The 20,486-nt window shown below is 43.0% G+C and overlaps 1 protein-coding gene across 1 annotated transcript; it reads right to left on the bottom strand.

Annotated features, from left to right (window-relative positions):
* Positions 1–1,090: 1,090 nt before the first annotated feature.
* SETD7 (SET domain containing 7, histone lysine methyltransferase) lies at positions 1,091–20,431 on the bottom strand. Its single transcript, XM_061357119.1, has 8 exons — positions 20,385–20,431; positions 14,657–14,786; positions 9,788–9,989; positions 7,021–7,210; positions 5,298–5,379; positions 4,083–4,200; positions 3,622–3,779; positions 1,091–2,439 (listed from the first exon to the last, which is right to left on the bottom strand). The coding sequence occupies exons 1-8, from the start codon at positions 20,422–20,424 to the stop codon at positions 2,259–2,261; spliced, it is 1,101 nt and encodes a 366-aa protein (XP_061213103.1). The 5' UTR covers positions 20,425–20,431; the 3' UTR covers positions 1,091–2,258.
* Positions 20,432–20,486: the final 55 nt, after the last annotated feature.

The following is a 20,486-nucleotide window of genomic DNA, read 5'->3' as shown; positions in this document are numbered from 1 at the left end:
CCACAGCAGGATTCAGCCACATACCCACCCCTCTCCTCTTCCCTGCACTTAAGCTTCAACTTTGCAAACCCCATGGTCCTGGCAGAATAATCCACAAGATAAAAGCCAGGCACGCTTCTCTGCAAACAGCTGAAAGAGAAATGATCTAAAATAGTGACCTGCAGGCAGGCAGGGAAACATCAAGGCATACATATTTCTTTCTGAGGTTCACTTGCTGAAGCTGTGCTGCCCACTGGCCTTTGACAACCCTCCTTCAACCATAAGGCTCAGTTCTGCCTCTGCACAGTCAGCTGAGTCCCTGAGCCGTCACCTCTGCCAGCCACCTGCCTTGGATGAGAAGCAGAGCTGTGGCCTAAGTCTCCAGTGTGAGAAGATGGGTGATGCCAAAGCTCACATTCAGATCACTGCTCGAAGAGCGTCAAAAGCCCTGAGCCTACCTGTCTGCCCGCCAGCCAGCACATGCCAAGAGTAGCTTCTTTGCAAGCTCAAATGGTGAGGTGCTGGAAAAGGCTTGTGATCATTCACAGGGACTAAACAGAGCCCCAGGTTAGATAGGTTCTTCTTAATAACTCCTAACTTTGTACCAAAGCAAGGATTCTCAGACTGCACAAAACAGCAACCTCATCATTCCACTTGCAGGTACCAACCCAACACATTTTCCATGTCTGGCTCTCCAGATAGCCAGACACCTCTGACTGTTCAACCAACCAACCAACCAAAATGTGCTGCAATAGAAAGGTAGGTCTGATTTCCAAACCACTTATGTTACATATATACAAACTTCTTTAAACTACAAACATTTAAATACAGTGTTGCAAATGCATTTGAGTTTTTCCTAAGCTGCTAAACCCAAAAGAGATCCTCAGAGGCCCAGAAGGGGCTCCAGCATCCAGACCAAGATCATACATTGTCTCTCTCCTATACAGCATTAGGCAAGACCAGTACAATATCTGAAAACAAATGCACAACAATTTCCCTACCCCTGAAAAAACCCACAACACAGCCCTGAAGATGAATATTCACAAGCTCCCACTGTTGGCTGCTACAAAGCTACGGATTGACTGCTGCTTCTAAGTATGAGCAGTGCATGAAGTTTTTACATTCATCGTTTGTCTTTCAAAAACAATCTTCTCATATAGATTTTTTTTAAACTTATTTTGATATCTCGTACTATATTAATTTACTGTGTCTTAAACCAGCACTACAAAAAGACTACTACAAGGCTATATTCTTTGTCAACTGAACACATACAAAAGTATTAGCTCTCCTTAATCAAGTACTACAGCCTGCCCTCAGATACATCTCCTTCAAGAGAATTCGTGTGAGATGCAAGCATCTCATTGCTAGGATTTTTGTCTTGAGAACTCGCAGCCTTAACAGGTGAAATACCCAAACCAACCCTGGACACTAATGCAAGTAACGAGGTTGCCTTCCAGAACACACACTTCTGGGAGTCCTTCAAGAAGCAGATCCATTCTCTTCTTTCAGAAAATCTTCATGCAAAGAACAGCTTCATTTGCGTGTCATAATCATAAATAAAATAAGCCAGCCATAAAGGCTAGATTGATATTAGGTTTGGACATGTTGCTATACTATTTAGAGAGCCACAGAGACCAACACACAGCACTCTCACGTACACACACAAGCCTTTCCACTAATTAGAAAGGATTTTCTCCTGCAAAAGATTTGTAGAAAGAACAACGTTCAGACAAGAGGGAAGAGGAGTTAAAACCCAGCCTCCTATATGCTAATAAATAAACTGCTCTATTGCAAGATTCAGATCAAAGGTTTAAAAAGGCAAAATTATGCTACTATTAGAGAATATCAAAATATTACTGTTATCATCACAAGTGGCATATATGCAAAATGCAGTTGCACAATAATGCCTAGGCAGATAGAGAGCAACACTAAGTCTGCCGACTAAAAGTGAACGATATACCCATTTTAGTTTTCTGTCTAGTCTTTTGGCATCTTTGCATATGGTGCAAAAGCAGAAGCTACCAAAGAATATCACATCTCGTATAGAATATTAAATAATTTCTCCAGATAAGACTGGTGCAACACTAGCTAATTTTAAATCTGCTATGAGTAACACAGTCAAACCTAGTTAGTATGCAAGAAACTTATCTCTTAACACAGAATGCAAAGTTATGATGCAACAGCATGAACAATCCCTGGTTGTCCAGTTTTCAGTATAAAGGTAGTGCATAGATCCAAGTTTCTATTTCAGTTTGCTGAACAGAGAAGGAGCTCCCATTTCACTTTTTCTGGGCAGCCTGGAAAGCTTTCAGTTCCAGCTGGTACCACTCTGGTGCTTCTGGCCCATTCTGCCCAACAGGGTTGTGATCGTATCCATAAGCCACTGTTAATTCTTCATCTTTCTCCACAGCCCTGATGGTACGGATACACTTGATGGGCCCAAAACGAGGATGAACAAACCTAGACAAAGAATCACAGAATGGTTTGCGTTGGAAAGGACCTTAAGATCATCTAGTTCCAACCCCCCTGCCATGGGCAGGGATACCTCACATGAGGCCATATTGCCCGAGGCTCTGTCCAACCTGGCCTTGAACACTGCCAGAGCATTTACCACTTCTCTGGGCAGCCTGTTCCAGTGCCTCTCCACCCTCACAGTAAATAACTTCTTCCTTTTAATAATAATAAATAATACATAATAAATAAAAACAGGCTAGGGCATGTATGCTTAGCTGTCAATCTACAGGCTCCCTTAGCCTCTCTATATAGTTTCAGAAGCCACTCACAGTTCAGAGTAACATCACATAATCTGATATCATATAAGTAGATTGCTTTGAGTCTACCTTATAAAGGCTTCAGTAATAAGGGCAAAAATACTGATATATTAAAGCAGCTTCGCATAACTCTACTATCTGAAGTTTTTCACCAGTCCTGCCTGCAACATTGCTCTTTTGTAATAAATAAATGTTAATCACTTCCACATGCCTTAGGCTTGTAGAAAGAGGTAAACACCTGCATGAAAAATTGCCCATCTTAAATTTCCTCAGTGCAGGTTAACTACCAAACAATCATAAAATACTTCTGTAAAACTTTTACATCATCCCACAGTAAAAGGGACTGCCTTATTTGAGGAAGGAAAACTGTTTTCTACACATGTATTTCCACAGGTCTGTTCATTTATACATTGGTATGAAAATATTTATACCCTTGAGCATATGCATACACCAATGCTTTCCCAGTGCACCAACTACAGAGCACCAAGATGCTTATTTTCTGAGTTTCAGACAGCACATTTGATGGCACTGGTCAAGCATCTGCAGTTCAGCAAATACGGTGCAAGCCTAGCCAAGCTAGGCTCTAGAAAGCTGTGTGTTTTAGAGTCAAAAGGCAGCTCCTACAGAGCTTAATGACAAAATAAATACAGTTGCAGACTTCAAGATGCTCCATGGTGTAAGTCCCAAGAGACATCAAACACCTGCAATGCCAGACAGTTTCCAACTCAGACCAGGCGAGCAGGAACTCCTTCAGTGCCCAGACCTGTTACTCCCAGCCCCACTGGCTGTTCCTTGTTTAGCTGCCCAGAAACACCCTGTGGGCCCAGACTGCTGGGCTGCACTTGCACTCTGAAACACAGACTCTACTTACGGGTCATAGATGCAGTTAGGAGTGAAAGAATGGTTGGCCTTATGCCCCAATGAGGCACAGTACTTGGCAGCGTGGTTGTAGGGCTCTGGCACATCTATGACTGTTTCATCATCCAGGGATATTGTATTTCCATTGAGGGACCAGTCTCTGCTGTCTACCTAGTTTGCAAGGCAAAAATCCAGTGTGTGTGGAGGAGTCAACTTTGCCAGCAGTTTGAAAGCAAACATTCAAATACATGCAATTAATGGTCTTGTGTGTATGTCATTAAAAAAAAAAAACAAACCACAATCATGACTTGTTATTATATACATACATAGGTGAACACGCACTTTCTTTCAATTAAACTTCACCATATTAAATCTTAAGGGTGTGAAGAGGGGGTGGGGTGTAAAATCCTACTACAAGATGATGATTTCAGAAGGAGCAATGAAAATTCTGACTGACTTTTTTCTCTGCTTTACCTCTTGGTGTGTAATTCGCACTCCGTTGTAAAAAGACATAACTGTACTGGCTTCTGCTGCTATTTTGGAAAATAATCCTTCTCCAGCACTGGAAATGAGAGAGACATCAACGTACACTCTACAAGGGAAAAAGAGCATGGAATTACTGACTGGCTACAGTTTTAATTTTCAATAGGTATTATCACAACACTACTGGCATTGACTAATATATTCAATATATAATACTAAAACTAAGGATAATTCAAACCTCCAAATCTCCTTCTCTTTTCTTTCCGTATGTTCTATTTTGGCAAAATGGAGATTTAGTGGGAATTGGGGGCTGACTTTATTTATTAGTTTGAAATATATTTTTTTTTCAAGTGCCAATCTACTATCATTCCTGATGGCTTTCCTTCATGGCTTCAGCTCAGGAATGCTCTCAGTAACACACCAGAAGCCCAGAGGTCCCCACTAAGATGAGGTTGCTGGTGGGTACATGTACACATAAGCAAGAGTTTTCAAGATGAAGCCCTAGATCTTCAAGCACTTAATGCAAATGAATGTCAGCATTTTACTAATCACTTATTTCAATATTTCAGAGCATCAGCAAAGAACAAAGATACTACAACTGGTATCTACAGAGCAAGGCCTCTTGAGAGTACAGGTAAAAAGCGGAATAGCCACAGAAGAGGCATCACTGACTATGATGGGACAATTGCTGAGGAATGCATTTTGACATTATAGGGCTGTCACAAACAGCATCTTGCTTTCCTCCAGCTAGATGATTTACTCTTGCCACTCTGCTACATCTGTAGGGAGGGGAGAAAGCTTTGTACAACACATGTCACCCAAGTGAGACACAGCAAATTCAGCATGCTGCAAACCACAGCTACCTACACATCTGGGAAACAGAGAACAGTGCAGATTTTCTCCAAGAATATTGCAGATGCAGGCTATAAGTGGAGTGCAGGACTTGACTGAATATGTCTTTGGAACACTAAGAAATTATCTGAGCTAAATCTCTTAAAAAATATTGCAATTTTTCCTGTGTGAATCAGGAAGAAATTCAATCAAGTCAAACGCAGACTGACATGCAGAAAAGGGCTACATTTCACAAACCCTTACACACTTTTTTAGATTTTAAATGAGAAAAGGTTTGCAAAATTAGTCCCTAAATATATAACAGCAAAGAAATATGGACAGTATTTAAAGAGGGGAGTAGAAAAAGAAGCCTACCTCTCTGATTCATAAGGATCAGGAAGAAGTGCATTTGTAGAAATGCAGGATGAAGTAGATTTGTCAAAACTGTATACTGGACCTAAAAAAAACAAACCAGAAATCAACAAAGGAAATAAACTAATTGGCAGTACAGAAAGTACAGTAACCCTTAACTTAATCAAGACATTCAAAAATTAAGTTTTAATGACTGCAAGAAATAAATGTTATGCTTAAAAAAAAAAAGGCATTAAACAGAACTGCACCTGTGCAAGGGCTTAGTGAGATACTGTTTCTGGTTATTTTTTCCCCTTAAAACACTAGAGTAGCATTTATCACAAAAGTTTCATACATATGTTCGTCAAACTACCAACTTGTAAAGGAGGACTGGACAGTCTTCCAAAACTGACCCTCCCAGAGGTCAGTCTTCCATTAAAACTAAAATGCAACATTTAAAAAGTGTATTCAGTAACACATTAATGATAAAAAACTTTGGACTATTCAAAATAAGAAATATATTTTCTAGTTCAAATCCTGAAGATAATTCAGACAGAAGATCATGTTCAGTAATCACAAAGTACACTTGCTACAGTCATTTATTTCCTGGCATACACTCAGTGGTACAGCTCTAATTATACCCTTACATCCCTCTCCAATCAACTGCCAGAGGACTATTTGGGAGATAATTTAAGATGCGGGTGGAAATAAGAAAAGAAAAATAACCCAAACCAGAATATTACAAAGTTTGATAAAAGGCCATTGCCCCTGGTGTCCAAGATCTGTTCTGGCTGAAGGCAGCTTCCTCCATAGCACAACCAAATGCTATTTGCAAAGCACAACTATATCCTCTCAGAAGTCTTAAGTTAAATTTTGACTTGCTGTCAGAACTGATTTAAAAAAATAGTCACATGCACTTGTTTCTCAACACCTTTTCACTGAGTTTTATGTTCTTATTTCATATCAAGTGAGACAATCATTGCTGACAAAACAGGAAATGTGTTAGCCTGGTCCCTGTTTATTACTCATGGCCCTGTCCACAACTTAACCCACTCACCTCCAAGACATCACATACACCTCAGAGCAACAGAACCACTCCAAGCCAGCACTGTCCTTGGGAAGTAGCACTGGCTGCACAGGTTTAATCAGGCACCACTCCAACCACTTCATAGCCACTTTCTATCACCAGGACTAGAAAGACTGAAGGGTGCAGGTGAATCAGACTGTTACACAACTGAATCTAGTTCACTAACTCAAATCCCTGTGTCCTTTCAGCCACATAGTACAGATGCCAGAACGTTCACAGTGCCAACACTCACTTGCACAAACCCAACTGACAGAACTACAACCAAACCACAGCCTCCGTCTCCACTTGTTATTTTACTAACAAAACAAAGCTTGTAACTGTGCCAGCATTACCATGGTTAAGCAGGTTTTCCTGCTGGCACAGATGGCAGTGGCGTGTGTAACAAGCAGGACTGCACCCATGAGCATTCAAGAGAAGGGTTACGAAAAGCAGGTCTGCAGCACCACCTGTCTCTTCCCAGAGCAAAGGGATCGCTCCATGCGCCTTTCTGTCCAACTTGATAGTTTAGGAAAAAGGGCTTCTCACTAATAAGACTTACTATCTCATCGCAGCCAGCCTTCAAAGTCTCTAATGGGGAACATGACAGAAACCAAGCTGTTTGCAGCAAGCTGTTTGCCCCCTGGTAGCGAGAGTACAGGTTTCTATGTTTGCTGAACTTACTGCCTGGTACTACTTCAAACTGAGGTTTCCCATCCTCTAGAGATGTCAGAGTTGCCAGTTTTGCTTCTATCATTTCTCCATCTATGAACCTTCCAGAATAAGCAGTCTTTCCATCAGGGTACACATAGGCTATTTTCTCTCCAGTCATCTCCCCTTCTTCATTCACTTCTCCCACAAGGCTGCCTCCATCCTGAAAGCATGGGCAAGAAAGAAAAGGCATCTTCAGTAGATAGAAAAGGTTTTTTCCAAACCTTTAAAAGCAGCAATCTAAGCTACAGTAAGTTCACGAGTGAGATCATGAAAATGAGCGAGAAACAGACACATGAAGAAGCTGGGTAGTCATTCCCAGTCAGGATAAAACTGACAAAAGAAATGAACAATGTTTTCTACATTGTCTGAAATTGGTAAAAACCAAAGTCTTTCCTTCCATGTGATGCAAATATGGAGTCCCATTTGGCAACATTTTTATGTGAATAGTCAGTGAACTAAAGCCCAAAGCCACATACAAACTATTGAGTCTTCTTAGTACAATACTGTGCTGTAGAAAAGAAAAACAAATTAAACCACTGCCTTGCTCACTGCTAATTCATAGTACATCAAAAGGCTTGAGCCTGCTTAAAAATAAATAAAAAGGCTTGCTGGATGACTGAAGAGTTTCTCTGTCCCAGCATCCTCCCACTGTATCAGCTGAGAACAACTGTTTGCTGAATGCCATCATCAACAACAAAGCAACACTTTTCCTCTCTAAGGTTTACACATTTCAGCCCCAGGCTTTGCCATCTGTGATATGCCTGCAACTCAGGTCAGGTCTATTTACAGAACTGCAGAATGAGACGCATAGATTAACACAGGTCTAATCACTTCAGGTGTTTATTTCAGTAAGGACAAGGAAACGTATTCAAATAATGCCCTTGAGCAAAACCAGCAGGTGTGATGTGGGAACAGACTGATGTAGATCAAGATCACTGCACACAGACTTCATTTCAGAGTGGCACCATTTTGTTCATCTCCAAGGATGAAAGAGATTAAAACATACTATAGTAAAGAACAGTGAACCTTAAGTGTGGGTAAAAGTTTGTGCACATAGCATTATGCACAGAACCATGCATAAGCAATTGCTTCCATGGCAAGAAGTATTTTGAAACACCTTGTATCCTTCAGTCTGGCAAGATGATAATGACTAACCTCTAAATAACTACATTTCCAGAAGCTACAGCAACACTTTGTCAGCTGGAAGATGAAACAGAAGACACATACCTGAAGGGTCAGTTGTGTGTATTTTATACAGTAGCACTGAAAATGTGCCACTTCTCTGGCAGCATACACCAAGCATTTGTTGATTCTAAGACATGCTTAATGGCAACAGTGAAAAACATTACATAAAATGAACAGCCACTGGTGAGCACTTGAAATGAGTCTGCAACTGAAGTATGTGCAATACGGGTTTTGACTAACAGCTTAATTTAATTACATGCAGATGTTTCTTCCTCCTCAGCACAAGGTAAAGATTGAAAGGTTCAACTCTGGAGTGCAGCACAAGGCTGAATAGAAAATATTTTTTTTTTTCATTTAAATAACCCCCCCCGAAGCCCAGCACAACCATTATTGCCCTAATTAGCATAAGTATAAAAGCACATGAAAAATTTCTGCAGCATTATCCAGAGGAATATCCAAGTGTCTACCAAGAAACAGAAACATTAAACTCTGGCTTGCTTAGTGTGCAAATCACTTGTCCACACTCGAGTCAGAGGCACAGCTCTCACACCAGTTACCAGCTGGGCAAAGCCAGACTTCACGACATATCCTGTGGAAACAGCGTCCCCTCCCAGTTAAGTAACAGCAGCAAGTTACAATAGCTTGCATGGCTCCCATGCTCCTCACCTGCAGTCAGTACCACAAAGTGAACAGTCACCAACCTGGCCTTCCCAAGAATATACACAAACACACTTCCAAGGGGCTGGGCTCCCTGGAAGATGGAAATAGCAAAGTGTCCTGGGTTTAGCAGTAGCAGTCATTTTTCTCCGTCTTGGTAGCTGGTGCAGTGCTGTGTTTTGACTTTCAGGCTGGGAACAGAGCTGATAACAATGATGTTTTGGTTTGCCCAAGGACTTTGTGAGCCTCATGCTCTGCCAGGGAGGAGGGGAAGCCGGGAGGAAGCAGAGACAGGACACCTGACCCAAACTGACCAAAGAGGTATTCCATACCACAGCACATCATGCCCAGGGGGGAACTGGGAGTTACCTGGAAGGGCTAGGTGGGACTGCAGGGTTGGAGGAGGTATTAGTCGGTGCTTGGTCGGGCTGGGGGGGGGCGAGTTATCGGTCGCCTGGTGATGAGGTGTTGTATTCTCTTCCCTTGTTATTTCCTTTATCATGTCTATTATTGGTGGTAGCAGTAGTGATTTGTGTTATACCTTAGTTACTAAACTATTCTTATCTCAACCCGTGGGAGTTGCATTCTTTCTGATTCTCCTCTCCGTCCCTCCAGGAGTAGGGGGAGGGCAAGAAGAGGGGGGGAGTGGGTGCACAAGCTGTCTGGATAGGGTTAAACCACGACACGAAGGCATTTCACAGCCTTGCTGAGTTCTGTCTACTGGGACACTGAAAAGCTTTAACTGTATGTTGGAATATCCAAAATCGGTTCTTCCACCCAAACTTTTGTGGGCTGACTTTTGTATAGCTGGATCATGGTGGACATTTGTTTCAGCTGGGTAGAACAGAAAGACACATAACATTCTGCAATAAAGAGAGCAGGTGGTCACGCTTACTGGGTAATAAATCCAACAAACTCCGTGTCGAATGTTGTCTTTATACTGCCCTTTGAATATGAGCCGCCCATCACTGTCATACTCTTGGGCTGGTCCATTCAGCTCTCCATCCACATATGTGCCATGAAGGACCACTCCATCCTCATAAGTGTAGATTCCTTGGCCTTGCAGGGCATCATCAACATAGTACCCTTCCAGGGTGCTGGAAGAGAGAAAGAGAACAGCAGTGGAAGAGCATTCACCTAAGAGGTGAACCCAAAGCCTCAACACGAGGCACAGCCCAACCCAAGCTCTTTGCTTGTTATTCTGCATATTACTGGTACAGAGAGGCATGAGGGGAAACCCTCATGAAAATCAGGTCCTAGAAGGAGGTAACTGTTCATACCTGGTTTGCTGTTGCTGTGTACCTACAACACCCAGGCTCAGCAGCACCTGCCAGGGCTCCCTCACTGGAACACCACTTCCAGCATTTCTCCTCTATCCTCCCCAGCCATCACTATTCTGATTTCTGTCTGAAAGTCTGATGTGTTTGTCAGTTTCAGCCGAATTTGAGGGGGAGAAAGGGAACGAGAATAGGAAAGTAAACCTGACTTATCTGGAAAGCCAAGATGAAAAACAGAAGCTTGCTTCTGCAGAACTCCAGAGGCAGAAAACAAATTACACTGTCATTTCATCAGGGTGCGCTGCACGGACACAGAATTATTCACCTAAATCGCATTGCCCAGCTCTTTTTATAGGCTGGGGAAGCAAATTACAGCAGCAAATGGATGCTCATGGCCAAGGAAGAAATTCTTGCTCAAGCAGGCTACTCTCATGTTAGTAAGTTCTACCTCCTACATTTGGCTCTTTACGGACATCTCTCTGGTGAGATGAAATTGAACAACCACAAAGGTGGACCACAACAGAGCACAATCTGCAACCTGCTACGAGCTCAGTGTTAGCTCCCTAGCAATACAGCTAGCAACAATCTGTACCAGATTTGCTAAAAGCACTGTCATCTTTCATGTATTTCTATTAAAATGGAACACAGCCTGTCAAACAGAACTAGTGCTACACCTGGATTTGAACAAAGGAACATTTCACTTCATTTTGTCTTGCAAAACCCTGTAGAAGTGGTACAATGATATCTTGCAATATGCTTTGCTTCGTTTCTTAAAGAGTGCTGAAACTACAAAGAAGGAAAGCGTAACTGTAAAAGAGAATCTCCTCAGTTATTTCTTTCTCACGCTAGAACTAGCATAAAGAAATACAAACTGTTTAGCTTTTACCCTAGCACATTTAGCTAAGAGCCAGCTGCAGTACACATACCTTCACTCTGTCATTCTTTTTCTACATCTAAGGTATAAGCCCAAACAGTGTCTTGAAGCACATAAAAATCTGTTTTGAGAAGTTTTGTAAAACATGTAGAGTCAAGAGCTGCAGAAAGCATGCTTCCTCAGAAGTAACTTTATGGTTTCTGAAGTGTCACACACTGTTTTTATGTAACTTTGGCAGGCTGGCTGAGATTTCCATGAGGAAAGACACTAAGGTAAAAGCCTCAATGCAAACCAGATGCAGAGCAGGAAGGGGCAGGAAAGCTGTTCTACTTCTCAGTTGGATGAATTTCTTGATCCACGCTGCTACAGAGCTGCACAGACAACTACAGCACCACACAGCATGGGGAAGGAGCTGAGCAGATGAGGGAACCACCAGAAATCTGTGCAGTTCCTCAACTATAAATGACACCGCTTTCTCCTCTAGTTTATCACAGATCACCAGATTTGAATTTTGTTGTAGCTGGCAACACACAGAGTCTACACGCAGGATTACTCTTTAAAAGAAGCAGCCACCCCCAGTTTATGTAATGAAACAGACCAAAAAAAGCCTCTTCTTGTTAACTTCAACTAATACCATTAAAGGTAACAGTCACTGAATTACAACAGTGCTTCAGCCCTGGGAAAAGTATCTTTTCTTGTACTGTAACTCAGATTTCTAGGCTTTGGTTTGTTGTATTCAGCTCCAAACACTGTCCAAAAGATCTTCCTACTCTCATATAACGTAATGAAATCAAAAGAAAGACAACTAAAGAAAGAAAGCCATGTCTTACAACCTTGCCTAAAAGCTCAGATTGTGTAATACTTTTACACTTTTCACGGTTTTTGAGTTACTTGCACACTGCTCCCCTCCCCTTCAAGCTCTCAAGGCATGGTATCTGCAGACAGACACAATACTTGCAGCTAAGACCTGACCGGCACAAGGAGGAATAAACAGCTTCTCTGTATTGCATAAACAAAATCTTGTTAATACAGACCCTGAGCTAGTCTATATTTCTCCAGTTTGTTTCTCAGATTATCATACTCATGATAACGTGAAACGTGACTTCAGTAAGACTTTCAGGTGTACTGTCTTCCCATTATCCACCAGGCCTGGTAGGAATCCAGGACATCCACTACCTGAAAGATAAACTAGTTATAAGCGGCAGGGTAGGGGTAGAGAATACTTACAGAAATATCCTTCCAGGCATTAAGTTACATTGACAGACTCTAACCCATTCATCCGTCACTCCCTTATCTCCCACCTGTCCCTTTATATGGGAATATGGAAAACTTTTTCTTAAAAATAACACTGTTTTCTGTGTTCTGGGAGATTCCAGTTTACAAGAGTCTCTGGTTAAGGGAGAACAGCAGCTGCAGCTCTGTGCCAAACACGGCTCTCATGTTCCCAGTTATTCCGCGAAGTGTTTTGTAAGTGCACTTCAGCAAGCGTTAACACCAATGAGAGCTCAACTGCACAATCCAGAACAGGGATATGTTGGGTTTTGTTGCATTTTTGAAGGGGAAGGAAAAAATAAGTGATATTTCATTCCAGGCTTCCACTCCCTTAAATAATCAACAGGAAAGGGGCAGCTATTCCAGTAAAGGGAAGAGTTTTCACTGAGACAAACAAAGCAGCCAGGCAGCCAATCCTATTTCCCAACACCCAGAAAACGAGAATGCTGACACTGCTGCCAGTCCAGTGCCTGACAGGACTCAGCTACTCCCAAACAACAGACCTACTGCAGTTCAGCTGTCAGCTTTTACAAGCAGCCTGTGAGGGAGACATTCAGTAATGCTGAAACCAGCTAGCTTACTGCACTGAAACGCACAATACTGCAAGGGAGAGATGTTTTTAGAAATTCCAAGGATTCATTTCTCCATAAACACTTAGCCTTGCCCATGGTACAGCTGATGGAAACAGCACATTCTGCTTTGTACCAGGTCATTCTTCCAGCAGCATGTCATGACACCTGAATCATTCATGTCAGAGAGCAACTTACTCCTGCTAGCTAGGCATAGCTGGGGAGATCGAAACATCTTTAATAACTACTTACTGCTTGCCTAAGGCTGCTTTAGCTAAATTAAAATAAGCTTAGGGCAGTTTATAAAAATACCCCATTACCCAAAACCACATTACAGACTATTTTTGTGTATTTTCATCCTGCTAGCTCCTGAAGCCATACAGCAGCCAACTGTTCCATTTTTTAAGGGTTATGAAAATAAAGAGGAAAAAAAAAAAAAAAAGAAGAATTGGCAACACTGAGGAAATACAGAAAAGGCTCAGTAGCAATCTGAGTTTTCCCACAGAGCACTGCCTGTATCCTGAATTACATGGAGGAGCAGCGCTATAAACAAAATGGTGGGACAGTTTCTCCAACTATACAACCAACAACTGCTCTGCTGAGATCATCAACACGCACAGAAGCATTTATGTACATGGGTCCATAGATAGGCTGACTGCCAGCCTGAAAAAAAAAAAGCCCATTTTAGAGAGGTCAGCTGCTGGGCAGTACTGATTTTCAGTTACTCACGGAAGATTTAATAAGCCTGTTACCACAACAGTGGGGATTTTTCATCTAAGCTTGGAGGCCTGGTCAGTTTCTGCATAACTGAGTAAATATCTATGTCATGAAAGAAAAACCCTATCTACAAAATGAAGCAATTGCAAAGGCAAGTACAGACAAGGAGCTGACTCACTGAGAGAGCACAATAACTTTGCTCCTGCTCAGAAGTTCTCAGACCAGGAGGAGAGTAGACCCAGCACGACTGTCAGTTTAAGGGCTGCTCTTCATAGTGCCACCGACAGCTGCAAAACCATCACGAATTGTGTCACTTTATACATCTGCTGCTGCTCCTTTGGAGGAAGTTCTGAGCAACTGCAGAGAGAAACCCTGCAGTTGTGGAGAGATATATAAGGCGTTCATAATGATGAAGCCCTAAGAACAAAACACATGCATAGACAATTTCTAGCCCAATTTCACTGTCACAGTTTTCAGCAAAGAGAGGGGAAATTACAGGTGCTTTTTTTGAAAATAAATCAGGCCACAAACAACTTGCAGATGATTAGGTATAGCTGGGTACAAACCCATGCTTAACTCAGTCCTTTAAGCACTAAACAATTACCCCGCCTGAGCAGAAGGTAAGCCTGTCAAGACCCTATGTCTGTGTGCAAGGTCTGGTAGAGGGAGGTCCCAGTCCAGCTACAGTCTCTGTATAAGGCTATAAGACAAAAACAATTCCACCTGCAGTTACAGAGCTGAACTTTGCAGTCCAAGTCCTTGTCAGCATGGTTTTCAATAACTCTGACCACCTCCCAAGTTCTTACAGTCTAATTGGTTTGTAACTTTATAATGCTAAAAGAGCTCACTGATGCATTCTCCCACCAGGACACAACTCCAGGTATCACCTTACATACAAAGCCCCCAAGCCCAGCAGCAGCAGACAAAACTTTCCAGCTACAGCTTTTAATGAGAAAGCTTATCCAGAAAGCAGCATATAATCAATGTAGATTAGTTTTCTATCACTGCAAGCAGGAGGCAGAATATAGAAGAAAAATTCAGGAGTCAGTGTCTACCTTCCATCAAAAAAGAAGAACTTGCCGCGGCCATTCTTTTCTCCATGCACAAAGTTTCCTTCAAACCTGTCTGTCGATGAATAAGTCACTGTACAGAATCCATGTGGCAACCCATCATCATCTAGATGCCCTGAAATAAAATCCAGACAAAGAACAAAAGAACGCATTAAACGTTACATAAAACTACAAACCTCTTCTGATTATGTGGACTCTTGAAATGCAGTAGCTCCCCGGTACAAAACAGTAATGTGCAGCTAAACATTTCTGTTAGGAACATGGATCAGAGATTCAGTATGGCTGAAGTCTGTACTTGTGTAATACATTTTGCTTGAAAAATAAGAAGGATCAGAATAAAATAAAAGCGATGAGAGACAGGAGAGGGAAGAGAAGAATAAGCAGCAAGACAAGTTTCTAAAAAATACAAGGCTCACACTGTTCTAACTTAGGTTAATCTAAGTCTTCAAAAATATAGTAATTCTTTATCTAAAATATGTATATCCTCGTGAGAACAGAACAGATTTAGATTTCAATCCACTGAGTAGGGAAAGGTATGTTTTTTTTCCTTTGATAAATACATGTCTTACAACATGGGTGTGACACCTCATACCCATATCCATGGGAATTTAAATAAAAGCATGTAATATCTATAATACTATGCCCTTGTAATGTCAGCCAACATGCTATCTTGTATTTTAAACGCTGCTCTCCAGTGCCTTTCTGATGTGTTCACATTATATACCCCCATCCCATTCCCCTTCCTAGCCCTATCAGTTTTCCTCATTACAGCTGTTGCACACGGAGAAAGCAGAACGGAAACACTATGCATCCTCATCTGCACAGGTCTCTATTTTACAGAATACAACTGGCCAACTCTGATTAAGTTAAACCATAATAAGGCTCCTACTGCATCTCTATTTGCCTTTTCAAAACAAAAAAAAAAAAAAAAGGAAATAACAGTGTTTTAAACAACTGCTATTATTTCATTAACCTGTGTTAACTTTTGAGTCCTTAGCACTCATTAACAGGCCATTTCTCTGACTGAATGAAGATGCTCAAGCTCAGCAGGGCTGCTCTCAGCACAGTGATACACCAGGTGCGGGTGTAACAAGCTCCCATTGTGACATTTTAGCAGGTATAAATTTTGCATGAAAACTGATGAATACCTAAGAGCTAGTGTGTATTTATGTTCTTCCACGTTTCTAAATAAAAATCAGCCTTTCATCCCCCCAGTCTCTGGGTGAGACATACAAGCCCTACCAGAGATGAGAGGCAGCACACACATCCACTTCTACAGGCTCTGGTTCAAGCTCTTCCCTGACCAAATTTACCCTAAACTGAAAAAGTTCAAAACACATGCAGAAAGGCAGAAATGAACTCCAGTGTGTGTGGAAGCAATTCCAGTCCAGGCTGATTCAGGCACCAAGAGGCACTTCAGTATTATCAAACCTTGAGTCGTATGCCCATGAAGAAAACAAGCTATGCAGACAGTAGTGGGAAAAGCCAGACACCCATGTGGCTCTAGAAGTCCATCTACTCCTGCCCTGATTGCAACAGGTTCACAGCGTTCTGGAGGGACAACAGTATCTAGATGGCACATGCATGCCCACATCTTCTTCTCACACCACCATGAGCTACTGCTTCCTTGGGACGCTTCACAGCCCCTCAGGGACATCACAGACAGGGCATGATAAGGATGTGGGGCAGCATCTGGTTAAGTCCTTTCCTATGAGGCACATGACCTGCCCTAGCTTTTCATACCAGAATGGTTGACAGAAGAATGCCACACAGCACAGGATAATCTGTCAGGATATATTTCCAAGCTCTTGTCTATCTCAAAGTAAACTTTCATTAAAAAAGAAAAGGAAAAGAGGAAGACACAAAGAGATGAAGTTAAAAAAAAAAAAAAGAAAAAGAAAAAAAAAAGAAGCCAAGTTAATGTTCCCCAAAGTAATCAAGTAAGGCCGTGCAGGTTTACTACCCATCTCCTGAACTTGTTACATTGGGTATGTACACCCAGAAAGAAAGTGTACAGTAGAAAATAGTGCTAAGAAACCTGAATTAATCCAAAATCCCTTCCTCCACCCTTCTCATGTGTGCTGCCAAAGATGTCATACCTGCTCCGGCACTTACCCAGCACCCTCAGCAAGTAACACTAGTCAATCCTTCCCTTTGCGGTTCCTATGCTGGTCTGGGGGGCTGACCTCCTGCCTCACCGGCATGGCAGAGCTGACCTACCCCTCTTGGGGTAGCAACCCACCTTGCTTCCATCTCACAAAACAGCACTCTCTCTTAAACTCAGTTGCCAGCGCATGTTATATTGAAAACAGACAAAAGTTTAAAAAGTTAATAAAACCAGTCAGACACTGCTTACTGTCCAAAACATCACAGAAGTTAAGAGAATAGACAGGGAAAGCAAAAGTGTGTGTGTGTGTGTGTGTGTGTGTGTGTGTGTGTGTGGGAAGCTACACAGAATCATAGAATAGTTAGGGTTGGAAAGGACCTTAAGATCAAGTTCCAACTGCCCTGCCATGCGCAGGGACACCTCACACTAAACCATATCACCCAAGGCCTCGTCCAGCCTGGCCTTGAACACTGCCAGGGATGGAGCATTCACAACCTCCCTGGGCAACCCATTCCAGTGCCTCACCACCCTAACAGGAAAGAATTTCCTCCTTATATCCAATCTAAACTTCCCCTGTTTAAGTTTTAACCCGTTACTCCTTGTCCTATCACTACAGTCCCTAATGAAGAGTCCGTCCCCAGCATCCCTACAGGCCCCCTTCAGACACTAAAGGCTTTTAATAACTTTGAAGATGAACCTTTTACAACAGAACAGGCAGCACGCCACCCCTTCCAAAAAGAAGGCAGACTTTTTCCAATCCCCCTCTCATTCAGTTGGAACAGCCCTTCTTATAGAAAAGAAAAGTTTCAGCACTTATATCAATTTAACAAAATGGTCAGTGAAATTTCTGATTTGGACACCTCCTTTAGAACAAAGCCAACTATGTCAACATCTACAGTTTTAATTAAAGGCTTCAATTTTATCAGTATGGGAAGGGCAAAACAAACCCTAAACAATACAGTATCAGTTATCCCCTCATTAGAAGAGCAGAACTTTACAAAACATTTGGATTAAAAGAAATATACTGAAAGTATTGGTAAATTATACTATTAAAAACAAGCAAATGAAAACAACCAAGCAACAAAGCCCCTTGCAACTTTGTTCTCTGGTTGTTGGCTTATTGAGTTTTGTCAAGGTTTTCCTGGAATGCAAAGCCCAACACAAAAGCTGCCACGATTATACACAGCACGCATGTCAGGGATTTTGCATGGCAGGATACAGACTATCCCAGAGATTTAAATGGTCAACTTTGATCTGATGGCCTCTATACAGTCTTAATCTCATTCATAGTACAAATAATCCAATTCTTCCAATATGTGAGAGATTGCTCCTAGTGAAAAAAATATATCCCTCACCCCAACAAAACAAGAGACATTCAGTCTCTCAGCCAATGGACGGGCAGGAGGAAGGCAATTTCAAGTTTAATTACATAGAATCAACTTTTCCTATATGGATGAGGCCTCAGGCTCTAATTCTGTTTCAGAAGAAGTCAATGGAAAAAAAGCCCTCATTATTTCAGTGGGAGTGCAGCAGAGTGTTCAGCTTCCCTTTGTTGCCTCTCTCCTCCATTTGTGAAAACAAACCCAAAATGTCTAAACATATTTTAAAGTTATTGTAAAACCCCACTTTTGTTACTTCTCTAAGAGTCTCCCAAGAGCTCATCTTAAACTCAGACCATGAGCTTTTCAAGAAAAGGAATTACACTAATAGCAGCTAGTTCACAATGCAGCATGATGGGGCCACTTCGCAGAACCCAAAGATAAAAGCCCTTTACTGTCAGTATTACTACTACTTAGCAGAAGACAGTATGCATCATCAACAAAAGATTCTGGCCACAAAGATGCAAGATTGATATTTCAGGAATAATAACAATAAAACAACCTCCCCCCTACAGAAGAAAACCGCAAACATGCCAATTTCTTTCCTATTTCCAACTTCCTCTTGGTGAGTGCAAAAACACCCAAGCATCCTGTTCACCCCGAAACAGCACCCTGCTTCTGTGTCACTCAGAAAAACAGGTACTTTCATACACACTGATGTGTATGAATGACAACATGCTTTAAAAACTCATTTCCTTAGCTCACAGAAATGCTACATAAATCCACAAAATGGCAGAAATCTTTCTTTACCTGTGATATGAGGATCAAAATTATGACTCTGCTCAAGATACAACTGCAATCCACAGATCTACAGAGTAGAGAGGAAAGGGAGGAGAAAAGACACATCTATAAGGGTGCAGGGCACACCCTATCCAAAGCACCCCTCATTTGAAAGACCTCACTCCCCTCACAACTGTGTTTTACAATGCTTCTCTTTGGCTCTGTTACCACATTCCTAGACAATAAATCCAGATCCTAACAGCAGCTGCTTAGCTCACATCTGTTGTTAGACTAAGCTGCTGTGCCTGATGTCGTCTTTGGAGAAATGTGCTTTGAGGCCTAACCCTCCTGACACAAGATACAAACAGCCACTACCAAACGACGAGAATTACCAGCATCTCATCACAGGCAAATGCTTACTTTGTGTGCTCAACCCCAACAACTGAAAATCCAGGACAGCTCTCTCCAGCAGGTCCGTGTGTGCCCTGCGACAAACCTCTGGGAGTAAGTGCCTTCAGGTACAGCTGGCACACACTTTGTTCCAGGGCTGCAAGAAGAGACCGGTCCCTCACTCCTAGGTGCAGCACCGGAGGAGCTGCAACCCTGGGTACCAAGGTTTCCATTAGGAATGCCTTCCAGAGGCGTGTGCCTCTTTTAAAACTCTTCAAGGGTTGGTTCTTTACTCATGGAAGGTCAGCACTTACAAAAGCGAGTGTATACTGCTTGTGAGCCTGCTCACTCCAGTACGGATGACTCAACTCCCAGCTCTGCTGCCCATGAATATGACCACAGTTGCTTTCTCCCGTTGTTTTTTGTTTTCCCTTTCCACAAAGGTGACTGTTACCCCTCACTCCCAGCGCACTCACCAAGGTCGGGTTTACCCTGACACACCAACCACCCCTGGGGGAGCGAGCTCTGCTCCGGCAGGAAGGGTTCCTGTGCCACAAGCCTCCCCATCACCGCTCTGTAGGACGCGGCTCTCCCGCCCAGCGCCCGCACGGCCACTCGGGGCCGGCTCCTGGCTCGGCAGGGACGAAGCAGCACGATTGCGGTACAAGACCAGGGGCAGCGAGGGGAAACCGCGCGGCCGATTAGACACCGGCTGCGGATTGCACGTGGGCACAGCACCGACGGCTACAACCCATTTTGAAATCATTTTTAATTGTTTCGGGTTTTTCCACATGTAGCGCGGATCAAACGTCACCACCGGCTGCCGGACCCGCAAGCCCGGGCCACCAGTAAGGCCAAAGCAGCAGCCCGGTACCGGCGCCATAGGCGACCCCCCGCCACGGCGCTGCCCCTCACCGCGCACGTGTCCCGGTATGACCGGCGGCGGCCCGGCAGCGGGGCCGTTGCATAAGCCCGCTGATGTCATGCGCTGCCGCCGGCCCCAGGCGCCCCCATCCCTCACCCGGTACTGCCCGGAGCCCGTGGAGCCGCCTCCCTCCCTATTCCCACGCCCGCTAGTGCCGGCGGCTCCCCCCGCCCAGCTCCCCGGTGCAGGTACCTTCTACGGTCTCCTCCAGCGTCTCCTCGTCACTATCCATGGTGATGGTGGTGATGGTGGTGATGGTGGTGATGGTGGTGATGGTGGTGATGGTGGTGATGG

This window comes from Neopsephotus bourkii, unplaced genomic scaffold (genome assembly GCF_033783945.1).
Source record: "Neopsephotus bourkii isolate Nb327-2 ecotype Australia unplaced genomic scaffold, CSIRO-AGI_Nbou_v1 NB_883, whole genome shotgun sequence".
Classification (NCBI taxonomy): Eukaryota; Metazoa; Chordata; class Aves; order Psittaciformes; family Psittacidae; genus Neopsephotus; species Neopsephotus bourkii.
The sequence above is the reverse complement of the archived record's forward strand: the minus strand, read 5'-3'. Positions and strand labels throughout refer to the sequence as shown.

Coding starts and splice junctions, on each gene's coding strand:
- SETD7 (XM_061357119.1), bottom strand. CDS start 20,424: ATGGATAGTGACGAGGAGACGCTGGAGGAGACCGTAGAAG. Junction 9,990..14,656: donor TTCTTCTTTTTTGATGGAAG/GTAGACACTGAC, acceptor TCTCTCTTCCAG/CACCCTGGAAGGGTACTATG. Junction 4,201..5,297: donor GATCCTTATGAATCAGAGAG/GTAGGCTTCTTT, acceptor TTTCCCTTGTAG/AGTGTACGTTGATGTCTCTC.